The 24,015-nt window shown below is 38.9% G+C and overlaps 1 protein-coding gene across 3 annotated transcripts in view; it reads left to right on the top strand.

Annotated features, from left to right (window-relative positions):
• LOC124595620 (enhancer of mRNA-decapping protein 4) overlaps nt 1-24,015 on the top strand; it is a 155,943-nt gene that overhangs the window by 108,496 nt on the left and 23,432 nt on the right. For all 3 annotated transcript variants that reach the window (XM_047134440.1, XM_047134441.1, XM_047134442.1), the window contains exons 9-12: nt 8,014-8,172; nt 9,246-9,619; nt 20,915-21,055; nt 21,978-22,126. In XM_047134440.1, the coding sequence (XP_046990396.1) occupies nt 8,014-8,172; nt 9,246-9,619; nt 20,915-21,055; nt 21,978-22,126 (823 nt within the window). The remainder of the gene's footprint in view (nt 1-8,013; nt 8,173-9,245; nt 9,620-20,914; nt 21,056-21,977; nt 22,127-24,015) is intronic.

The raw sequence follows: 24,015 nt of genomic DNA, 5'->3' as shown, positions 1-24,015 counted from the left end.
TGACAGGTCACATCTTAGTGGAAGTACATACACCATGATCTACAACAACATGCGTATTGCATTGTATTATTCTTTTAGTAATTAGTACTATAAGCACTAGGGATCTGCCTCAATATGATGAAAATATCCGTGAAATGCTTTTGTTGCAGCAGTACTCTGATATTTATGGAACTAAAAGAGTGAAGTTCCTATTGTGGATTAAGTGTCACCAACATTTCAGTGATCTGTTGGATTCTGCATATTAACATAGCAATTATTTTGTAATTTTGACTTAACAGTTTCTTCATTGTCATGGTATATGAGATGCCAACAGCTGCAGAATAATATTTCACTGTGGGTGTTATGCCAGCACACATTAAAACTGTCATTGCAGGTAACGCTGAATGAGGATCTTGATGTAGCACAAATTTCATGTTTGGATAGGAGGACAACTTCAAAGCAAGTGCATGCCAAACACAAAATAAAGTTGAACAGATGCCAGCATAAGTGACACACCTCAATAAGACAGTCATGACACACCTCAATAAGACAGTCATGACCACCCAGCTGGAAGTATGTTACGAAGATATCAACTAAACATTCCGTACCAAGTTGTGCTGTCTGAGCTAAACGACACTTGACATGTCAATTAACCAACTGTAACATTTAAAATACGGGATACATTAAGTAACTGGATGTGTTGTTAACGTGAACATTGTTATGAGGCGGCTCAAGTGATACAGGACACCACTGAAGTCTGGTTGTGATTGCACCTATTCTACAGTGTAACCTGAAGTGTAGGTTAGGCTGAAAGATGATTACTTGGTTGTGAGTTGGTGAAGCCAATGATTGTGACTGCCTAATAACACAGTTTTAACATGTCAGTTTTTTAAATTGGTGAAACTGATTTGTGATGTCCTGCACGTAACAGCATTTTGCTCTGTGAAGGTTGAGTCCCTCTTCTTTCCATCTTACAGCTTTAATGTTTTAGCAAGGTGCAAGTATTTCATGTTGGTTAGCATATGGCTTATAATATTAGGATTGATGTTTATTTTTGGGTCATAATGCCATTTTTATGTTCTGTATTTTATTACAATGAACACCTAAGGATATGATTTGATATCACAAAAGCGGTTATGTTACTGTAGAGAAAGATTCGTATACAGCTGGAAGTGATTTGTGTGTCATATATGTATTACTTCGGCTGTGGTTGCCCACAACAAAAAGTATTGGTTGAAAAAGTGGCTAATGGCGCACTGTTGGTCAGAGAATTCACTTTGCCTTCTACATAGCGGACGCGATGTGTTGGCTGAAATCAGCAACTGTGAGCTGAGCTGTTGGCACCAGTTGTTTGGACTAAAATTGATATGGTTGGCATTCAGAGAATTAGTTCTGGAACACAGATGTTGATTATCAGTAAACTATAGACTTTTGTGGACATAATTTGATGCATTTTCTGCTTTATATTTTTCCACTTTTCCATTTTAATTTTTCAATTTTTTATTTATTTTTATTATTTTTATTTTTATTTTTTTCCTGGGCACCAGAGGTCCCCCAATCCTTGGGGACCCTGTGGCTTTGCCCCAGTTTTCCCAGATAGTTATACCCCATACCAGAAATTCTATTCATCCTGCCACTGTGCTTCACTAATTCCCCCATCTAACTTCAATAGATCGTTTTTTTCTTTTCGAGTTCTCTGGCTTCCCTATGCTTTTCAGAATAAAGCATTCCATGTTCCAGCCTATACAATGCCAGATTTTTCCAGATGGCAGCAGCACTGACCGCAGATCTGAATGGGGAAACCAGTTTATTTCTGGAATTGTTTTACCTAGAAGGATACCACCACCACCACTACCACCACCACCACTGTCATGCCATACAGTACAGCTTCATATACTCCAGAAATGTAACAGTTGTAGAGTTCCTTTGCTTTCAGCAATGTTGTAATATATCAAGACCCATGCAGGCTTATGTTGCCTGGCCAGACAAGTCACTGATGTAGACTGTTGCTCTTGCAGCTACTGGAAAGGCTGCTGCTCCTCTTCAGAAATAGTATTTTAATCTGACTTCACCACAGATACCTATCTGATGTGGTTACAGCTCCTGAATGGTTACCTGTCTTCTTGAAGCACACAAGCCACTCATCCTTTAGATTTGAGTGATGAGTGAGGCAGTATGACATACGACAAAGGCAAGGGTGGCTGCCACATATCACATGAGTGCTGACAATTACAAATATAGTTTAATGGATGAAAATGTTAAAATGAACATAGGATATGTAGGATTTTGTGTTATATGTAGTATAACACCTGTTTACATGAGAACATATTGTTATACTAAAAAGTTTCACACAGTGATCAGTATTTGTTCCCCTTGAGCAAGAAGTTAAAAAAAGCCTTGATAGTATTTTGATAGTAGCAATATAAAGTAAAAAAATCAAAACAATCAAAAAATTATAACATAGAGGAAAAGAGTGGAGACAAAGAATGAGGTAAGATGCCTGCTAGCAGTGGAAGGAGAGATTTCTCCATCATTACTAGTGCCTTGGGTTGAGAACAGAGCTAGGCATGAAGAAAACCTTAAATACGTAGAAGAGGAAGTGTATCTGAGCAGAAAAAGCGTTTTGAATCAAACAAATAAAAACAGAAAAGGCATTGAAATTTCCTGGCAGTTTAAAACTGTGTGCCAGACCGAGACTCAAACTCAGGACCTTTACCTTTCGCAGGCAAGTGCTCTACAATCTGAGCTACCCAAGCACGACTCACACCCTGTCCTCACAGCTTTATTTCTGCCAGTTTCTCATCTCCTACCTTCCTAACTTTACAGAAGCCCTCCTGTGAACCTTGCAGAACCAGCACTCCTGAAAGAAAGGGTATTGCAGAGACATGGCCTAGCCACAGCCTGGGGGATGTTTCCAGAATGAGATTTTCACTCTGCAGTGGAGTGTGTGCTGATATGAAACTTCTTGGCAGATTAAAACTGTGTGCCGGACCGAGACTCGAACTCGAGACCTTTGCCTTTTGCGGGCAAGTGCTCTACCTCCAGGCTGTGGCTAAGCCATGTCTCCGTAATATCCTTTCTTTCAGGAGTGCTAGTTCTACAGGGTTCGCAGGAGATCTTCTGTAAAGTTTGGAAGGTAGGAGACGAGGTACTGGCAGAAGTAAAGCTGTGAGGAGGATGGGGCGTGAGTTGTGCTTGGGTAGCTCAGATGGTAGAGCACTTGCCCGCCAAAGGCAAACTTCCTGACTTTGAGTCTCGGTCCGGCACACAGTTGTAATCTGCCAGGAATTTTTATATCAGTGCACACTCCGACACTCCACTACAGAGTGAAAATCTCATTATCAGAAAATGTATTACCCTGTGAAAGTGGGAAGCTGTCACTAACTAAAAGTCTCACACGCCACTGAATGAAGTGCACATTTTGAATGAGAGCGAAAGTAGGATGCACAGTATATCTCTACTTTGCTGCTCATAATTCTTTGTTGGCAGTATCCATAGAACTATCTTATTGGGTGATGTCACTATTTTCCTCAGTTATGATTTGTTGCTTTCTGTTAAAAATGCTGTGGATGTTGCTGACTCTTGGTTTGAATTCACCTGACTGATTTTCAATTTCCCCCCTGTCAAAATACCTGTCCTCCAGTATACCTAACAGTTTCTTGGCGAGACCTGTGGATGTTGTATAGTCTTCTAATGTTGTAGCATAAAATATTAATGTCGCAGAATGAAGAACAGGTCACCATAGTGGTCTAGGTCTAGCTGTTTGTGTTTTTGGCTAGTGTGTTGGATGCCCTAGGTTCAGTTCATTCTCACTGAATTCCAACTGCAAGTATAAGGTATTCTTGGGACAAAATGTGCTATTTAAATGTTTCAGTTTCCTCTAGATAATTTCCAAGCCCATCTTTGATAGCCATATGCAGAGTATCTAAACTAGTCACCATTTTCAGATTAATATGATGACAACTTTGTGTGTTTGCCTGAAGGCCAACATGTTAGAGGCACAGGCAAAACTTCTGCCATGTACTCCAAACACCGAGCAATGTTGAACAGCATCTGCTGTTGCAGAATAATGCCTGCCCACATGTTGCCAAGATAGTTTAGAGTACACTGCAGAAGCTGCGCAGGGAAGCCCTTACACATCGTTCACACATTCCTGGTCTCTCCCCATGCGATTTCTGCATTTTTAGAGCCCTGAAGAAAGACGAAATAGTACATGCCTGGGTACAGTTGTGGTTCCGTAGGCAACTGCAAACATTTTTCCAGGAAGGCATTGACTGTTCTATCTTGCAGTGGAATAAATGTACCACCAGTTTTGGCAATTACTTTTAAGATAATGAACAGTTAAATTACCTTTTCTCCATGTATCTCATTTTCATTTGACTGTCCAATATAAGTTCATATGGGATTAAACAATCGTTAAACACAATTTTCAAAATTGCACCTAGAGATTTCATTTGAAAGAGACTTGAGTTTTTTAATTGCAAAACACTGATATCTCATGTGTTATCTCACATATGTGCTATAGATTTCTACTCCTGTGGAACTAGTGGGATGTATCGTATACATCTACAACTATGTAGGTACTCCACAAGTCCTGGTACACTGTTTAGCAGAGCGTAATTTGTACCACTACTAGTCATTTCCTTTCCTATTCCATTCACAAATAGAGCAAGGGAAAAAACAACTGTCTATAAGCCTCTCTGTGAGTCCTGATTTCTTATATCTTCGGGTCTTTACGCACAATGTATGTTGGCGGCAGTAGAATTGTTTGGCAGGCACCTTCAGATGCCAGTTTTCTAAATTTTCTCAATAATGTTTCTCGGAAAGGATGTCGTCTTTCCTCCAGGGATTCCCATTTGAGTTCCTGAAGCATCTTGGTAACACGTGTTGTTTGAACCTACCAGCAACAAATCTAGCAGCCCATCTCTTCATTGCTTCAATATCTTCTTTCAATCTGACCTGGTACAGATCCCAAACACTTGAACAGTAATCAAGAATAGGACGCACCAGAGCCCTATATGTGATAGGAGAACTTTCTGAAAATTCTTCGAATGAACCATAGCTGACCATTTGTCGTCTTTACCACAGTTCTCCCATGCTCATGCTCATGCTCATGCTCATGCTCATTCCATTTTCTATCACTTTGCAACATAATGCCCAGATATTTGAACGACTTGACTGTGACAAGCAGGACACTAGTAATACTGTGTCCGAACATTACAGGTTTGTTACTCCTACTCATTTGCATTAACTTAGATTTGTACACATGTAGAGTTAGCTGCCATTCATCACACCAACTGGAGATTTTGTCTTGTTTCTTCCTAATGCCACTGAACTTAGTCACCACTGAATCACCAGCAAACAACTGCAGATTGCTGCCCATCGTGTTTGCCAAGTCATTTGTGTGTATAGAGAACAGCGGTCCTATTGCACTTCCCTTGGCACTCCCAACGATACCGTTGTTTCTGATGAACGCTCTCCACTGAGGCCAACATACTGGATTCTATTACTTAAGAGGCCTTCAAACCACTCACATATCTGTGAACTTACTCATAGATTCAGTAACAGCCTGTGATGGGGCGCAATGCCAAATGCTTTCTGGAAATCTAGAAATATAGAATCTGCCTGTTGCCCTTCATCCATAGTTCACAGTGTATCATGAGAAAAGGCAAGCTGAGTTTCGCGTGAGCGGTGCTTTCTAGAACCATGCCGATTCCTGGGCATAAACCTCTCTGTCTCAAGAAAATTTCTTGTGTTCTAACTGAGAACATGGTCGTGGATTTTGCAGCAAACCAGTGTTAGGGATATTGGTCTGTAATTTTGCAGGTCTATTCCTTTACCCTTCTTATATACTAGTGTCACCTGCTCATTTTTCCAGTCAATTGGGAATTTGTGCCGGGCAAGAGATTCGTGATAAATGGAGGTTAGGTAAGGAGCCAATGCTGTGGAGTACTGTTTGTAAAACTGAATTGAGATTCCAGTCAGATATTGTAATTTACTGGCTTTCAAATCTTTCAGTTGTTTCTCTATTCCACGGATGCTTATTACTATGTTGTCCATATGGTAATCTGTCCGATGGTCAAATGATGGTATGTTTGTATGATTTTCCTGTTTGAATGATTTCTTGAACTCGAAATTTAAAACTCAGGCTATCACTTTGCTGTCTTCAACAGCCACACCAGACTGGTCAACAAGAGACTGAATGGAAGCCTTAGGCACATAGGACCAGAATTTTCTCGGGTTCTCTGCCAGACCATTTGCTAATGTGTGACTGTGGTAGTAGTTGTATGCGTCACCCGTATATCTTTTCAGGGATGCACAAATCTCTACTAACCTTCGCTTGTCACCATTTGTATGTTCCCTTTTGAACTGATAGTGCAACAGCCTCTGCTTCCTCAGCATCTTCAGAATTTCATTACTAAACCATGGTGGGTATTTTCCATCTACATAATTCTGCCGACCACGAATTACAATCTACATAAACTTTGCCCATAAATCCTATACATCATTCTTACTGGTACTAAGTAATGCCAGTTCACTGTCTAAGTAAGATGTTAATAACTACTTATCTGCCTTATGTCACAGAAACACTCTACTGGCATTTTTGACTGATTTATTAACTTCCCTAATCATAGTTGGTATGACATCACGATCGCTAGTCCCCGTTTTTATTCTGCCATTGTCGATAAGGTCAGGCCTATTTGTAGCTACCAGATCTAAGATATTTCCATTGCGTGTGGGCTGCTCTGCTAGCTGCTCAAGACAGTTTTTAGAAAAGGTGTTCAAAAGTTTTTCACATGACTGTTTGTGTCTCTGCTCCCCGCAATGAATCTATAGACATCTCAGTCTGTACTCAGTAGGTTCAAGTCACTTCCAACTAGTATTGTATGATCCGGATATTTACGCGCCTTCTAATCGGAGACTTCATTTGAATGACTCTAGAACTGTCACAACGGAATCTGGTGGCTAGTAATAACATCCAACAATTAACTTTGTTTCATCTACACCTGCCATACGTGACCAGATAACTTCAGTGTCACACTCAGCTTTGACCTCAATGGAGACTAATTATTTTTAAACTCCAGTGAATACTCCCCATCCTATGGCCTCTAATCTGTCTTCCTAATATATGTTCCATGACTCACTAAATATCTCAGAGTTTACTTCCATGGGTTTCAGCCAGCTCTCGACTCCAAGAATAATGAGTGCTACAACTTTTGTGGATGGCAGTAAATTCGGGAACTGTCTTATGAATATTTTGACAATTTACTGATAAAAATTGTCAAATGGTCTGTGTTCTGAATGGCATTTGACTTCCCTTGCTGTGCATTGATCGGCAAGTGTACACCAGAGCACCCCAAACTACTGCCTAGGCCAAAAGACCCTCGTGTGCACTTTACAAGTACTCTGCTACCCAAGTAGTCGGTTCCTTTGTGTAGTGCACCCCTGACTTAGTGAGGGGAGACATACAAATCCCCAACGGTAATGCAGGTCTAGAAATCCGCAGCCAAGACTGTCACAGTCGACAAATCCTTTAACTGAGACCCTCACTTGGCTCCCACTGTGATGGTACAGGATCCTTGGATCCCCATTCGCTCTTATTTTTTGTAATCAAACCGAGCACATATGTGTACATGCCCCTGCCCCACATTCATTTAGTTCATTTATTTATGTTTAGTCCAGAAGCCAGCTCACAATAGCATTTTTTGCTACATAACAATGTCTGTTACTGTGGCACTCAGTGTATGCATGCCTTAAAGAATACTTAATTTTCTGTAAGTTGTTCCCAAATATATTATAATAAATAGTTTCTCTCTGAAGAAATAATTATTTCAGAAGTAATAACATTGTTCATGACAGGTACTTCAAAATGTTCACATTGCAAGTGAAGCCAAATAGTTTTTATACGGATAAGTGGCCATTTGTTGTGGACTGATCCAGAGAACATTAAAATTGTTTGTGACAGAGAGATTATGGTAAACTTGCTTGTAGACTACTTCAAAGCTGATGCAGATAGTTTTCTTTTGTTTTTAGAGGATTTGGATGATGACCAGCTGCCCAGTATACCAGCTGTGGTTGTGAAGATGTTTCTTGTTCAACCAAAGTCATTGCAAGAATGTCATATTATGTTGCAAGCACCGTCCAGTGTGGCTGTTGATGACCACGTTAACACAGTTTCAAAGGATTCTCATGGTAAGATATCAGAATAATTAATCATCAACAATAGTTGTAAATATTACATAATTAGATAGATAAAAAATCTACTCTCCAAGCAGCGACAGGAGGAAACACGTATACAAGTTATAGAACTGTGCAAGCTTTCATAACCAGTGGCTCCTTCTGGCATCTATGCTAGTCATCCCGTTTGCATGTCTCCCCTGACTCGAGATACTGGGTGACATTTCTGTAACTCTCCCCATTTCCTAAACCTTACCAGTTCTTTTCCTTCACCTTTTTTCCCTTCTTTTCAATCCTTCTGCCAGAAGAAGGAGCCACTTGCTCCAAAAGCTTGCAAATTTCTATAACTTTGGTATTGGTTTCCTCACGCTGCCACTTGTTGAGCAGATTTTTTTATCTATCCAGTTATATTAGAGTAATCAGTCATTTTTAATTTAAATGGGAGCAGTTATGCCATGAGATGTAATTAATCATGTAAATTCAATTTGTGGTAAAGAGAAAGACCTGCCAGTGATATGACACAAAAACATAGTTTCTTAGTAATGGTTACAGTAGATCACTGACAACAAGTGGTGGGTGGGTGGGTGGGTGGGTGGTGGTGGTGGTGGTGGTGGTGGTGGTGGTGGTCTGAGAACTATATGTGTAGCAAACGAGGGAGAGATGGAAAATGATCGTTTTTACCCAATGTCATGATGTTCCCACATAAAACTGATACATTTAGTAAACTTAAGTACCTCCTACTTGGACCACAAACAAATTGACAAGGAGTCTCTTCTGAGAATAGGTGAAGTACTGAAAGGCTATTGTCCACATATTTGCTCAGTATACATGTGATATATTGTAAAAAAATCTTTTATAAAGGATGTTTCATAAAATCGTGACTGTTTAGAGGGGCATTTTGATATATGTTCAATAAAAGCTAGGACCATGTTCCAGATTGTAAGTATTATTCTTGCTATTTTATATTTTCTCTTGGGGACAGACTCATTGTGTATGTGAAGTTCTGTGTTCCTAATTATAATTTGTTTTAATGTATCTTAGAAGTGGTGTGTGGTGAACTGTTAAGATTTATGGCTCTATATTGGTAGTGTTTCAGGACAGTTTCTCGGATGTCTCACTGAATGTAATAACCATGAATGGCACAGATTTAGATTCACAACTAATTAATATTGCAAAAGATGAGATTGCCGACTCTCAGCAGCCAACCAGTCCAGCCAATCAACAGCATACACAACAAGAACAACAGTTAAAGCACAAACAAGAAGAAGAGAAACGTAATGATGATGATGATGAAGATGATGAGGAAGAGGAGGAGGAGGAAGAAGAGGAAGAGGAGGAGGGAGAGGAAAGAGAGCAACAACAAGTGCAGCAACCACCACAGCAGTTAAATTTGATGACACCAGATGCATTTAGCTCTCCAGCTAAAAAGGAAAGCCCTACTGAAATTCTTAATCCATTAGTGGTCAGTTTTAAAATGTTTCTTTTGTTTGTAGTGTTGTGATAGCATATGTATTCTTAAACTAAATTCAACTACTAATATTATCTTACTAGAAAAATTAAGGGGTTATGGAATGGCTGGTAACCAAGCAAAGAAGATTGTGGCTCCAAACTTCATGATATAAATTTCCTCACTCAAAGAAAAGAGCAAGTTATTGCTGTGGTTAAGACATGGAACTTGCCCTTGTCCCAACCTGGATTCGATTTTCTTTCTGACCAGTAGCACTTGGTTTTTCCAAGGTTTCTCAAAGTTTCTCAAGGTAAATGCTGGGATTGTTACTGTACAAAGGACACAGCTGATTTTTCTTTACCATCCTTCCTTGATCTGAGCTTGTGTTCAGTCCATTACAAACTCATTTTGGTATTATTTTAAATCCTAATCTCCTGTTATTTCAGAGGAGGGAGTAAAACGTTTTAGAATGTATTGTTTTGCAGTGGTTATTTGTTTTTTAAGCGTTTAGCGAAATCAGTCAGGAAATTTTTGTATGCTTCGGCTTCCGTGTAAACAAGTCCTTTTTAAGTGTTTAAAAGTATTAATTGAAAAGTGTAGAAATGTATTTCACAGTAATTTGTACATGAATTTTATTATTTTGCGAGTAGAAAAAGTTTGCATTTTAATCTTCACAGCATGACCAAAAATAGAACTATTGAGTATGAGATAGGAATATGTGCTTCTCACTATATTTGCTTTGACTCTCACTCCAAAATCAGAGCTTTGGAATACTTGAAAGATGATTCAGGTCTGTGTAAGGCAAGTTTTTACCAGATTTCTTGCAGTTGTGACTTGACATACATAGTTGAAACCATCAGGGCATTCAAACCTGTTGCGTTGCATATGACACACATGATTAGAACAGCCAGACAAATCTGCAATTACTGAACATTGTTCTGAAACTGGCCATCCCACAGAAAGCAGAAGTGCAAAGGTTTTGCTCTTCACTACTACCTGTTTAATGAGACTGTGTACCACGATCCTGTTGACATTAAGCTAGCATGTGACCTTACAAATAAGTTTGGAGTGAATTCTGCATGGTATTCTACTCTCCTCCTGAGGAAACATATTTCCTCTCTTACTATAACTATGTGAAGCATTTTCATACTAGTTATCTCTTGTTGGCAGTGGGTACTGATGGCGACCATGTGTAGTTTCTGTTCCAGCTTACTCTTCTACATTGTCCGTACTGACACAGCTGCCCCAGCTGCGGGCTAGATCCTGAAACACTAGTATTTTGCATTGTATTTAGTGCCTGTGAGGAGTTTTATTATGGAAATGTTTCTAATTTGAAAAACTCTACGTGGTTGTGTTCCTGTGAACTATTCAAAAAGTGAAGATGCTGGGAAAAGGTTAACAGTTAACAATACATGCTACGGTAAATCTTCGGCCTCTGACTTCGTGAATAACTCGAGGAGCATTTCCTGTTACTTGAATTTGTCCTAAACATATGTAACTTCATTCAGTCATACCTTTATCATTCTGATCATCCAAGATCGTCCCCTTTTGACTCACAAATGAGATTTATCATCTTCCTTATCAAGTCCTGTTGAAGTTGAGGGTTTGCATAGAAAATCCCTGTGTTCTCTTATTTTAGATTGGTCCCAGTGCAAAATGTGACCTCGTCTACCTCTGTAGCTGAGTGATCTGTGTGGCCGACTGCAGTGCAGAGGACCAGCATTCAGTTCCCAGTACTGCCAGGGATTTCCCTTGATGAGAGGACTAAAAGGTGCACTAAGCCTCAAGATGCCAACTGAGGATCTAGTTGACTGAGTAGTAGCACTTCAGGTCACGAAAACTTAAAACGGCCAAGAGAGTGGTGTGCTGACTGCATGCCCATTCATACCGCATCCAGTGAATCAATGGCAGAGAATGATACAGTGGTTGGTTGGTAATAATAGGTCCCCCTGGACCTGTGGACAGAGTTTACATTTACTAGTTCAAAATGTGGCCTTTGCTTCATAGTCTTAAACTGACCCCTTGTCCAGGATGTTTGCTAATTCACTTGCTATAATATCAGACACTTCTGGGAAAAGTTGTTGAATAGTGGCCCAAGGGTTCTCATAAAAAAATAATAAGTCTTTTATTATATTTTTAAGTGGGAGTCACATGCCATGCATACTTGTGCATAACACGGTCATCAACAGTCCTCATCTTGTAATGTTTAGTATAAATCACATTATGTATCTGTTCATGTAACTGACATGTGCATGAACAAGTATATAGTGTGATCTGTAGTAAACATTACAGCCTCAATAAATTTTAATGAGGACATTATTCGAGCAGCCTGTATTTTAGATTCTTTTATTTGCACTAATAGTTTTGGGAACTGCCCATTCTCAAGTGCATCTGTAGTAACTGATGTGGATACATTGTCCACATTTCATCAACAAATCAAGTGCCATTCATATCTGTGCGCAACACAGTCGTCAACAATCCTCATCTTTTAATGTATGTATACACACGTTCATGCACACTTGTTAGTTGCATGAACAAATATATGTAGTGTGCTGAAGATTAGATGGGTAGATCACATAACTAATGAGGAGGTATTGAATAGAATTGGGGAGAAGAAGAGTTTGTTGCACAACTTAACAAGAAGAAGGGACCGGTTGGTAGGACATGTTCTGAGGCATCAAGGGATCACAAATTTAGCAATGGAGGGCAGCATGGAGGGTAAAATTGTAGAGGGAGACCATGAGATGAATACACTAAGCAGATTCAGAAGGATGTAGGTTGCAGTAAGTGCTGGGAGATGAAGCAGCTTGCACAGGATAGAGTAGCATGGAGAGCTTCGTCAAACCAGTCTCAGGACTGAAGACCACAACAACATGTAGTGTGATTTGTAGTAAACATTACAAGATGAGAACTGTTGACGGCCGTGTTGTGCACAGATTGTACATGATTTGTTCATGAAACAACGATGATGTGTCCACACCTGTTACTATAGATGCACTTCAGAATGGGCAGCACCCATAACTATTAGTACAAATGAAATAATCTAAAATACTGCCTGCTGGAGTTATGTTCTTCCTCAAATTTACGGAGACTGTGGGACAAACCTGGAAGAAATTCTCCATTTCTCTTTGCTTGGATGATTTTTATCCTAATGTCAATTCACCTATGACCTTCCACCATTTTTGAGTAATTGGATCTATCTCTTACACCTGTACATGGATTTTTCTCCCTTATTCCAGTTGCTTTCCAATCCTCCTCAACTTCTTTCACCCAATATTCCCTGAAGCATGTTTTTTATATTACACAGTACAGTCACATTAGTGCGGCCACTGCCTATACTCGATGTCTGCATGCAATAACCACTCACAGATTACAGGTGGCAGCACTAGTAGTGGAGAGTATGTGAAGCGTGTCAGCAGGATGTGGAAAACAGTGCAGTTAGTATCATTATGCAGAAATTGAGCAATTTACCTTACATCCAAAAGTGCTTGATCAGAGGCTTTCGGGCCAAGGGTGGAAGCATTTTTGAAATGGCTCAAGTTTGTGAACTGTTTGTGTGCCACTGTGATTAAAGTATACCATGCATGACAAACTGGTGCTATCCAAAACCAGCACTGAGGCATGACTGCCCAGATGAACCAAGAGGCTGCCAACAGCATCTCCTCAATGACAGTTCAGAGAATGTTGCTTTGGGAGCATCCATGCTAACTGCTCTTCTTCAGTGACAAAGGCTGGAATTTGCATGCTAATATTGAAACTGAGTGTCCACTGAATGGCAACAGATGGCCTTTACACATGAATTCAGTCCATTGGACTGAAAGCTGTTGGCATGTACAACGTGAAGTGTCTGAAAGAAAACACCGTCCAACAATCATTAGAAAAATCCAGGCTGGAGGAGGGAGCATTATGGTCCAGGGAATGTTTTTGTAACATTCTGTGGGTTATCTAGTCATTCTAGAAGGTGTAGTGGACCAACATAAGTATCCATCTATCTTCCCTTACAAGCAGTGTAATGTAATTAGGTATATAAAAAATCTTCTCGCCAAGAGACAGCAGGAGAACACACACGTGAAAGGTTGTACAGTTTGCAAGCTTTTGGAGCCAGTGCCTCCTCCTAGCAGTAGAATTGAAGGGAAAGGAAGAGGGGTCAAGGAAAATGACTAGTGAGGTTTAGGAAAAGGGATAGAGTCCAAAAAGTCGTCCAGAACCCAGGGTGAGGGGAGGGATGGTTACTTACTAACAAACAACAATACTTATGTTTTGACAGCAGCCATACTTTCCACATCAGATGATTCCTTCCTGTACAGCCTGGGCATCTGAGGCAAATGTATTTGATCAGATGCAGGAATACCCTCCGTTCTCACCTCTGCCTTTGCTGGACATAATTACCTCACCGGCCTAGTTCAAAAGCAGATTTCGTGGCCCATTACATCCAATCATGGTACTGCTGATATCTCCATAAAACAACTTAGGAGTACACCACCTGTCACTCAGTACTATCCTAGTCTTGAATGTACTAACCAGCTACTTCGGAAGGCTATGACTTCCTAAAATCATGCTCTAAAATGATGTCAGTTCTGTCCAGCATTTTGCTCACCATACCTAGAATAGCTTTTTGTCAACCTCCCAATCTCTGCAGTATCCTTGTCAGACCCTGTACTCTTTCTGCACCAATCTCCTTATCCTTTGGCTCCTACCCTTGTGATTGTCCCCACTATAAGATATGCCTGTACACCCTTCTACCCACCTATACCAGGCCTGTAACTGGCAAAACATATACTATCAAAGTGAGAGCCATATGTGAAACTTCACATCATATATCAGCTACTATGTAAACACTGTTCGGCCTTTTACATTGGCATGACTACCAACAAGTTTCTCAGTCAAGATGAATGGACATAGGCAGAGGATATATACTGGCAACATACAATATCCTGTCGCAGAGCATACTCTTAAGACAGGCTCATCCAAGTAATGCACCCGGTGTGCGTGGCTGTGCCCTTCAGGTGCAGGGCAGTGTAGTTCAGTGCCCCGTATGTGATCGTGTGTCACTGGTTTTGGCATACGAGTAGGAGAGACAGCTGCAGAGTGACAGAGACCACACAGCACTGCTCTGCACTTAGGGTGACCAGACTTCCGGATTAATCTGGACATGTCCTCCATTTTTAGCTCTTTGTTCGGGGTCCGGCGGATTTTTACAGTGTCCGGCTTTTTCGCAAAGTTGAGTGTAATACAATTAAATTTGTCCCGCTCTATTGCTCTTTTCTTAAATACTTTACCTATTGGCACAGCCTTCGCGATAAACACGCACGAAGGCGGTGTTAGTAGGTGGCACCAGGATCGTCGATGTTATCGTTGATCTACATATAAGCAAATGCAAATATCGATTATTTAAAATTTTCGTTTTGTATCTTCACTTTTTATTGGGTTGGCTTCCTGTAGTGCACGTGTGATTTGTGAGTGTAATTTTTAACCCACTGAATTAACTAAAATATTTGGCTATGCCTAAATGAAAGTGTACATTTTCTGATGTCCTTTCCTGCAAATATCCGGCTTTAAGAAAGGGAGAAATGAATTTGAAGTGGAATGTAAGATAGGTGGAGCTGAAACGTACGTCTCAGTGGCCAATAAAGGTAAGAAATAACTCGACAGATTAACTGTCATGGTTTTATTTCATTGTTTCATAGTGATTCAATTTATTTGTATTTGGAAGGTTATAGTGCAGTTTACATGTCGTCAGCTGCTGCTTGAATTGTAGATGTTGGTAGCGGTGCGTCGAATGAAGGGAGGTGAATGGTCTTATGTTTTTTGCTTTGTAAACAATTCTGTGTTGTTGACATAACAAAACAACTGACGCCACACTGTCACCATAATCAGTGTTTTTAATTTTTTTTATATTGCTCAGGTAACCACCACTTGACCATCAGTAACAATTAGCTACTGGTTTTACCGGTAATTCCCGGTAGTCACGTGACTTGTCCAAAGCTGACGGGTGGTGTCCTCATCTACAGTTTACCCGTTTGATGTGTCCTCTTTTTTTCTTCCTTTTTCCTCCTTTTTGAAGCTTTTTGTCCTCCTTTTTAAACAATTGTATCTGGTCACCCTATCTGCGCTGGACTGTCCTGCGGTCAGATCCAATATAAACAAAATAACAGAGGAAGCGCAGCTCTGTAAAAGAGGTCAATGAGTGGTAAAACAACCAAACCATTTACTGTTTACGTAACAATTAGTGTTTGTGTGGCAGAATTGCTACCAAAAGCTTTAGAAAATAATATTAAAAACAAGAATCGAAGAACAACTTCATAGTTTTCTCACCCTTAGGTTGATTCTATTAGTATTGCGCATGCACACTCATATGTACAGCAGGCATCTTCTGAAAGATATATCAATTTCTTAAATGACCTAGTGTTGTCATAAATATTATATTTTAGAAATTATTTTACGTAAGAGATTGGCATTATTACTGTCAGTAGTTACAAGTAAATATTTTTTGTTGTACTCCGTGCTACAGCTTTTTGTATCCCTTTTCAGATTTTTGACATCAGATCCTTAGTTTGCTGTTTTGTACGCAATAATTTTAATTGACCAACTTTGAAAACTTTTAAAAAATAGAGTTAGGATTATAAAGACCTTTAATCCTTACAGTCAACATGGTTAAAGAAGACAGTTAACATTTCAAACATTTTTCTTTTTCAAGGAAATGATTTTGTCTAGGTTTGGTACAATATTCTGGGAGATTGCTAATCTCAAAGAATTAGTTATTTTTTTCTTGCTGTCTGGTGAGCAGTTCTTAGTTTTAACTAGCTTTAAAAGGGAGAAAAAGGGTTAAAAAATATAGAGGGAGCCAAACATTGAGAGAACTTTGGTCAAACTATCTCATCCAGGAGGAAAGAAAAGTCATTATTGTGAAATGGTCTCCCCCCCCCCCCCCCCCCCCCCCCCACACACACACACACACACACACACACACACACAAAAAAAAAAAATCGCTATTAATTATAAGGAACCAGGAACTTCTTACGGCGCCATCTTGCTCCCCTTTTCTATAATTCTCGGGTTGATTTTTTTTTTTTTTTTTTTTTTTTTTTTTTTTTTTTTTTTTTTTTTTTTTTTTTTTTTTACTCCCGTCCAAGTTCAATTAGCCACCCTGTTCCACATCACTGTCAGCACTTTGCAGAAGCTCATTGATACTCCTACGGCATGTCTCGCAGTGGTCTGCGCAGGGAATTGTGGTTATTCAGGCTTTTGGCAGATGGTCACATTAATGTGACTGGACAGTGTATGTTGGTCAACACGCTGCCATCTATCCTCATGTTGTGCCTGAAAATCTCGTCTTCATTTGCAAATCGTGCTTGAAATGAGTTCTGTTCTCATTTACAGTGTCTGTCTTGGTCTAAATATCCAGTCTTTTTATTTATTTATTTTTGTACCCCAGATAGCTTTAAAAACTTGTTATGCTGCCTCCGACAAGATAAATCCCTCGTACCCAAGATTGCATACAACACATTATTTCTGATTTATCAGCATATAATACAGCATTCCTCAATAAGTTTTTCTTTGCATATGTTTTATCTTTGCAACATGACATTGTTTCAGCAGTATTTGGGACCTGCTTATTATGCACTTTTTTGTCTATAGCTTACCTCTTTTTCTTTTCCTTCAGATACCATAAGCTGTGTGTATTCTCCCCCACTGATCCTCATTCTTTCAGCCAGTTATCACATTCAACATCATCATCATTATCAGGATTTCCTTCCAGCGAGCCGGAACTTCATTTCACATGCTTGATTTGACACTCTTCTCTCTTATTTATGACACATGCATCTAGACTATACATCATGATTGGCAGGAGAGAAGTTTTATACATGGTCTGTTTTGCTCTGATGGACTTCCTTGTCCCAGATTAGATTTCGTACTTGGTGGAAGAAGCTAGATCCTTCTGTTATTCTGTTTAAGACTTCTGGTTTGGAACTTCCATTGCGTGATAATGATGCTATCGAGATAATTGAAGCTTATTCAATCTTCTCCCCCTCCAGTATGATGTAACAAGGTATGGGTATCCTGCTCATCTTCATTGCCACTGTCTTGTTCCTACTCACAGTTAACTCGAATTTTTTAAATTTTGTGCTCCAGTAATCTAGTCTCCTCTGAACCTCCATTTCTGTCTCTCCCCGAATGGAAATGTCATCAGCAAAAACAAAAGCATTGAGATCTTCGTTTTCTTCTTCCTTGATTTCTTTCATGATTGTGCCCATAAGTGTAATGAAGAGTAAAGGGGAGAGCGAACTGCCTTGCTGAACACCTCTCGTCGTCTTAAACCATTTTGATCTTCCCTTTTTTAATTAATGAATCAGGAACATTATGTTTTCTCAAGCATTCCCACATTTTATCCCTTGGTACACTGTCATATGCTTTTTCCAAATCCACAAATACTACTATCAAGTCTTTTCCTTTTTTCCAATACTTCTTCATTAACTGATGGAGGGAGAAAGTGAGATCTATTGTTCCCAGGTACTTCTGAGCCCAAGCTGTTGTTCCTCTAATTGGTGTTCTAGAGTTTTCTGCAATCTTTTTCCTATGACTTTTCCATTATCTTAAGGCAGAGTGATAAGTGTGATTCCTCGGTAGTTGGTGCATTTCTTTCTACTACCTTCTTGAACAATGATCTTGTAATTCCTTTTCTCCATTCATCCAGCACTTTTTTTTCTTTCCATATCACCCCTAGCACCTGTTATAACCATTCTATTCCATGTATTCCTGCGGCTTTCATCATATCCATTGTCAGCTCATCTACTCCAGCTGCCTTCCCACTTTTCATCTGTTTCAGGGAATTTTGTTTCTGACCAGGAGATTGGATCCTGCTCCTCCTCTAATTCAATGATTTCGGTGTCACTTTCTTGTGCACCTTACCCATTCAGTAAGATTTCAGAATAATTCTTCATCTCTTCTCTTATACCATCCATGTCCCTGATAATATCCCCATTCTCTGTTTCAATTGCTCTTGTGTCTTCTCTATCGGATCTTTTACTTTTCAATAACCCATATAACAGTTTTTGGTTCCCTTTGCTATCCTGCTCTAGTTTCTTGGTGGATATTTCCCAACTCTTCTCCTTTTCTTCTTTCACAATTCTCTTTGCTTGGAGTTTCTTTTGTCGGTATTCCTGCTCCAGTGTTGTCACCTTGTGTTAATCTTTTGGCACCAGCCCCTGGTTCTTTCTTTCTTCAAACTCTGTATTTTTCTTTGCCATATTACGTTTTTTAATTGCGTCTTTTACTCTATCGTTCCACCAACTGGTTTCTTCGTGTTTTCCTTAACCCTTTATTTTGCCACATATCTGCACAGCTCTGTTAACTATTAATGTTTTAAATAGGTTCCACTCTTCCTCTACGTTACCCCTTTCAGTTTTTGGTAATTTTTGTGCTTCTAGAGTTTGGAAACTTATTTTATTCTTCTTTCAACTTCCACTCCTTAACTTTTGGCATTCTTTGTACAGCATTCAACATTTTCATCTTATAATTTAGATCAGCTGCTAGTAACCTGTGGTCACTATCCAAGTGCTCACTTGGTATGACTTTAGTGTCCCTTACTTTTCCTCCAATTAATTTGCCTGTTAATATATAGTCTATAACTGTCTTAGATTTCCCATCCCAGCTATATCTAGTAATCTTAAGGCTATCTTGTTTCTTGAAGAATGTATTCTTCACTAAAAGCTGAATCTTTATGCACAGATTCAGAATTTCTTCACCCTCAACATTTCATCTTCCATCTCCAAAGGGCCCATCACCACCTCATATCCATTTCTATCCATGCCAGTGTGAGCATTCAGATTCCCAATTATCATAATGTTATTTCCTCTTACTTGGTCTTAAAGTTCTTCAAGGAATTTCGTTTTTTCTTCCTCACTGCACCCTTGCTGAGGTGTGTACACGTGAAGTATAGGAAAATTATTCTTTCCCGAGTTCACTCTTGCTCTAATTATCCTTTCACTTACAAAGCTCACAGCTTATAAAGCTCAGCCAGTATCTGCATATAATACCTTCTTATTATGTACTATATTGAGGTCAGCTTTCACAGCAATTTCAGCAAGAGTTTCCAGTTTTTTTGCATGTTTCTTCATTCTCCACTCTTCAGTGCCATATTGTTGGCAAAAGTTGGGCAGTCTTCTCAGCTGTTGTTCTGTATTTTGTGTCCCTTTACACCTGTCTCCATTTTGTGATCACTTTATTCAATACCAAGTTATTCAAAATTGGTGGCAACTCATCTCCTTGGCGAATTTATATCTTTAAAGAATTATAAAACTGAGTTTTGCTGTCTGACAGCTCAAGCGGTTGTGCCTCCCAGTGTGTTGCCCTTTCATCTGTTGGTACCCAGCCCCTTGGCGCAAAGGAATACAACAACGTATCTGTCTACAGGACATGCTATATTTAAATGTTCTATGCACATTGTATAGATACTTCAGTTTCCTTCTTGTGTATCTGCTTGTATATTTTACCTGTAACATTTGTTCACCTGTGTTTGGTGTTGAAGGTGGTTTTTGTGTGTGTGTGTGTGTGTGTGTGTGTGTGTGTGTGTGTGTGTGTGTCGAGGGGGGGGGGGGGGATTGCAGTAGAGGCAGATGAAGCAGAACAAAGTAGAATTAATACTGGTAGTAACATGGGGGAAAATAAATATTCACACCTGAGAAGCCTCATGACAGTAAAAGACTGAAAGATTTAACAGAAAGGTAAGTGTTGCTTGGGCTCAAATGTGAGACATTAGCTTTTCTTATGTCTTGGAGACATGCCCATAAATTCACTCTCTTGTTTGCTTTATGCAGACTTCAGTATACAGATTTACACCGGTACTGTAAAGCTTTGCTTTGAATGTGTGACACATTATCAATATATTTCAGTGAATGTCAGTTATGATTATTCAGTTTTTTAATTGCGCTATGGTATTACATAGAACTGCATCAGAATAATAGCATAATATTACCATAAAGTCCACAACTTTTGTTGTGTCTTGTGCTGTTTTGATGTTTTGTGATCATTTCTAATGATGACACTAGACAACTGCATTAGAGATAATTAATAACTGCGCATTCTGGTTATCATTATCGGCCAGTTGTCGGTGGTGGGAAGTTCTAAGTTTAGGCAACTTTAATATAAAAATTCAGTGACATTAAAAAGAACACTGAAAATAAATTTCTGTGTATTTAGGTTTGATAATTCCTTGTTATTGATTCCTTTTTGTGTACAAAAAATTATTTTATAAAGTTTAATAATGCATTGTATGATAATCTCTGTATTTGTCTTTTTTTTATTTTCAAGGTCTCTCGCCATAATGATTCTTCACACATTCCAAGAATTCTGGATGTGCCAATTTCAGCATCTCCTGTAATTCAAAGTATGGACATAGCTTTAGACTGTACAGTAAATGGTGGTTTGGCACTTGGCAGTGACTCACCAAAGGTACTATAACTTTTCATGTCCTTTTATTAAGTAATATCGTAAGTCCAAATAAAATTGCAAATTAAGCTTGAACTTGCATTGTCATATGACAGAGATATTTTGTAATATTTAATTTAATTGAAAGTGCAAGCATCTAGTCTGGTATACACACATGGTACAGTGTCATATTCCTTTTCTATGACTTGGTGTGGATACTTCCACTTTTATTTTTAAGTAAAGATGTATGTTATCTTCCCAGTTAGGGAAATGGGCCATTACAGTTCGGCAATCTCTTAAGTATCATTAATATGTGTTGCATTAGTATGTCATATGTAAAGAAAGTTATTACCTAAAAAGTAATCTCCATAACAGTTAAAATATTTGTCGCTTTGGAGGACAATGTGGCCCTTCCACTTGTCAGCCTTTCAGAGTGACTTTCAATACCTTTCTTCATATGTACGTATTTCAATTTATTTATTTTTTTAACTTTAGTGCCTGTGGGTCTCCTAATGACTGAACTCAAAGACTTCAAGGATTTGATACTTCGTGTGGCAAATGTGCTGGTGTGAAAACTGACTCTTTGTAATTTGTTGTCTTCTGTTTACCTTTGAAGAGTTAAGCCAGTTGTGGAACTAATTTACACTTAATGCTGTTAAATCTTCCAGAATGGTACAAGCTATTCATTTAACTCCTTATTCATATTGATCTATCATCTAATGATAAAGATGGAATTTTGATTGACATTTATTATACATATCACCAAAACTAGTATACATCATAACTTTCTTTACATATGACATTCAAAGGTGTTGCCTTGCTTTCACAGGTGGGGGCTGACAAAGCATTCATAGCTTGCTGTTATTCTTGAGTGTTATGTTTAAATTCTGTCGTCTTATTTGCTGAAAGAATGGCTACACCAATTCATGAATGTTAATTGTTACAGAGAGAAGGATTTGCAAGTGGAGGCAGTAGTCCTAGTAGAGAGGTGCAGGAGATATTATCGTTGAAGAGTCCTGAATGTTTGAACCACAGTTTCTATGAAGAAAAAGCTGAATCAGATGACTGCCTAAATATCCTTAATCCAGTTGTAAAGTGAGTGCTGCTTTATCGAGAATATAGTTTTTGTTGTGTTTTTAATTAATTTAACCAGTGCCTCAGACAAAGGCTGTAAAGTTAAGAACATGTGAAAGTGAATACACCAAAAGAAGTCCAAATATTGGTAATGTAGCGAGAGGTTTACAAAATCAAGGAAATGGGCCTTGTAAATTGAAAATTGTTGTTTGTGATAGAGGAGAAGCATTAGCAATAGGTCATCTTAGAATTTGAGCCTGTCAGATTTATTACGCTGCAGTACCCCATGTGTGGTGTCAGCTTGCTTTACTTAAGAAGCATGTATAACTTCACTTTTAAATGACACTTTCATAGAAGTTCAGCTGAACTCTTGCTTCTCAGATGACAAGTGCCTTGTTAATTTTTTCGCATCAAATGGTCGAAATACAAAGGTGATAGACATTTGGCATGAGACTAGCGGAATGTAGCAGCTGCAAATGCATCTCTGGGCAAAGTGGCTAATGTTTTGCAATATTGGTATGACAACTTACATTCTCAGTAGGCACTGGAACTGCTCCTAACACATTAAACAGGCAGTAGTCCACAGCCTTCCTGTTAAATGTTAAAACTCGATAAAATTGTGAACTGAAAGTTGAATTACGTCACAAGTTGATGATCTCAGACTTATCAGATCTTGGGTTTCATTTAGGAGCCTCTTCAGTATACATATCACTATAATGTTTATCATGTAACACACAACTTTGAACACTAAATGTGGTCAGACTTCCAGGCATTCCCATCTTATACAAGTATGGTAACTCAAAATGTTTTCTGTGTTGGTACTATCTGCAGGTGTTTGACTGATTTGTTCATATAAATGCACATCAGTAGCCATGTGATCTCCACAGCAGGTGTTCAATATTCTTTCTCTTGCCGAGATAAAAATCTGTTATACAGGTAAAAAGTCGTTATCGGGATTAGTGTGGACTGTGACCAACTGAGGATGTTCCCACTTACTTAACATTGTGAGGGAGTTTATGGACCATTAGTTCACAGATTGCTGGATTGGGATAGGTAGTCCACCGATTGCTTGGCACCTTAGAAGGTTTATCAAGAATCAAGTGTACCAGACACAAGTTCGTGACCTACCAGATCTGGACTATCGCATTCATGCACCTGTCACAGATGTTACACCTGCTGCAAAACACTTGGAGAGAAGTGGATTACAAATTAGGTGCCTGTTGTGCCATTAATGGTGCACTTATGAAAAGCATTTTGAGTTACTGTACTTGTAGAAACATACTGTCAATACATATCTTAATTACTTCCCAAGCTATTACATTGACATAATAAAGAAATTGTGTTAATTTTTGATTCACTTTTGCACAAATAGGATTGTGGAGTAGTTTGTGCCTTGCCTTGTGTTTTATAACCCATTAAGCATATCTGTTAATGGAGAAGTAAATAAGAAACATATGCTATGCATGTGTCACTTGACAGCTCTGCTTTGCTTCTGAAAAGGGTACAGCCTGGAGGGATAACAGTAAGGTCTAGGAAAGGCTTTTTGTAGACTCATTGCAATATATTATTCATTTCCATATAACACTGATTTTTTTGAATTACCAATGTTGTGGCAATTTTTCAAACATTAAAATGGTGATTATGTGAATGTTGTGACACTCTTTACAGCTGTGTAAGGAAATAGCATTTTGGGATTATGGGATAGCTACTTAAATTTATTTCATAAAAATGCATTGTAAATCTGTGCCACATTATATATTTCATTTCAGTGATAAACTAAATGTTACCAGTAGCAACTGTTGTGACTTCTAGACATTTTTGTGTAATATGCTATTATTGGTGAAAATCACAACGTTATGGAAAGTGTGGTCAGGTTTGGAAGATAATAGAATAGCAGTAAGTGATAAAAA

Source organism: Schistocerca americana, chromosome 2 (genome assembly GCF_021461395.2).
Source record: "Schistocerca americana isolate TAMUIC-IGC-003095 chromosome 2, iqSchAmer2.1, whole genome shotgun sequence".
NCBI classification, from domain to species: domain Eukaryota; kingdom Metazoa; phylum Arthropoda; class Insecta; order Orthoptera; family Acrididae; genus Schistocerca; species Schistocerca americana.
This window is presented reverse-complemented; position numbering and strand designations above follow the sequence as displayed.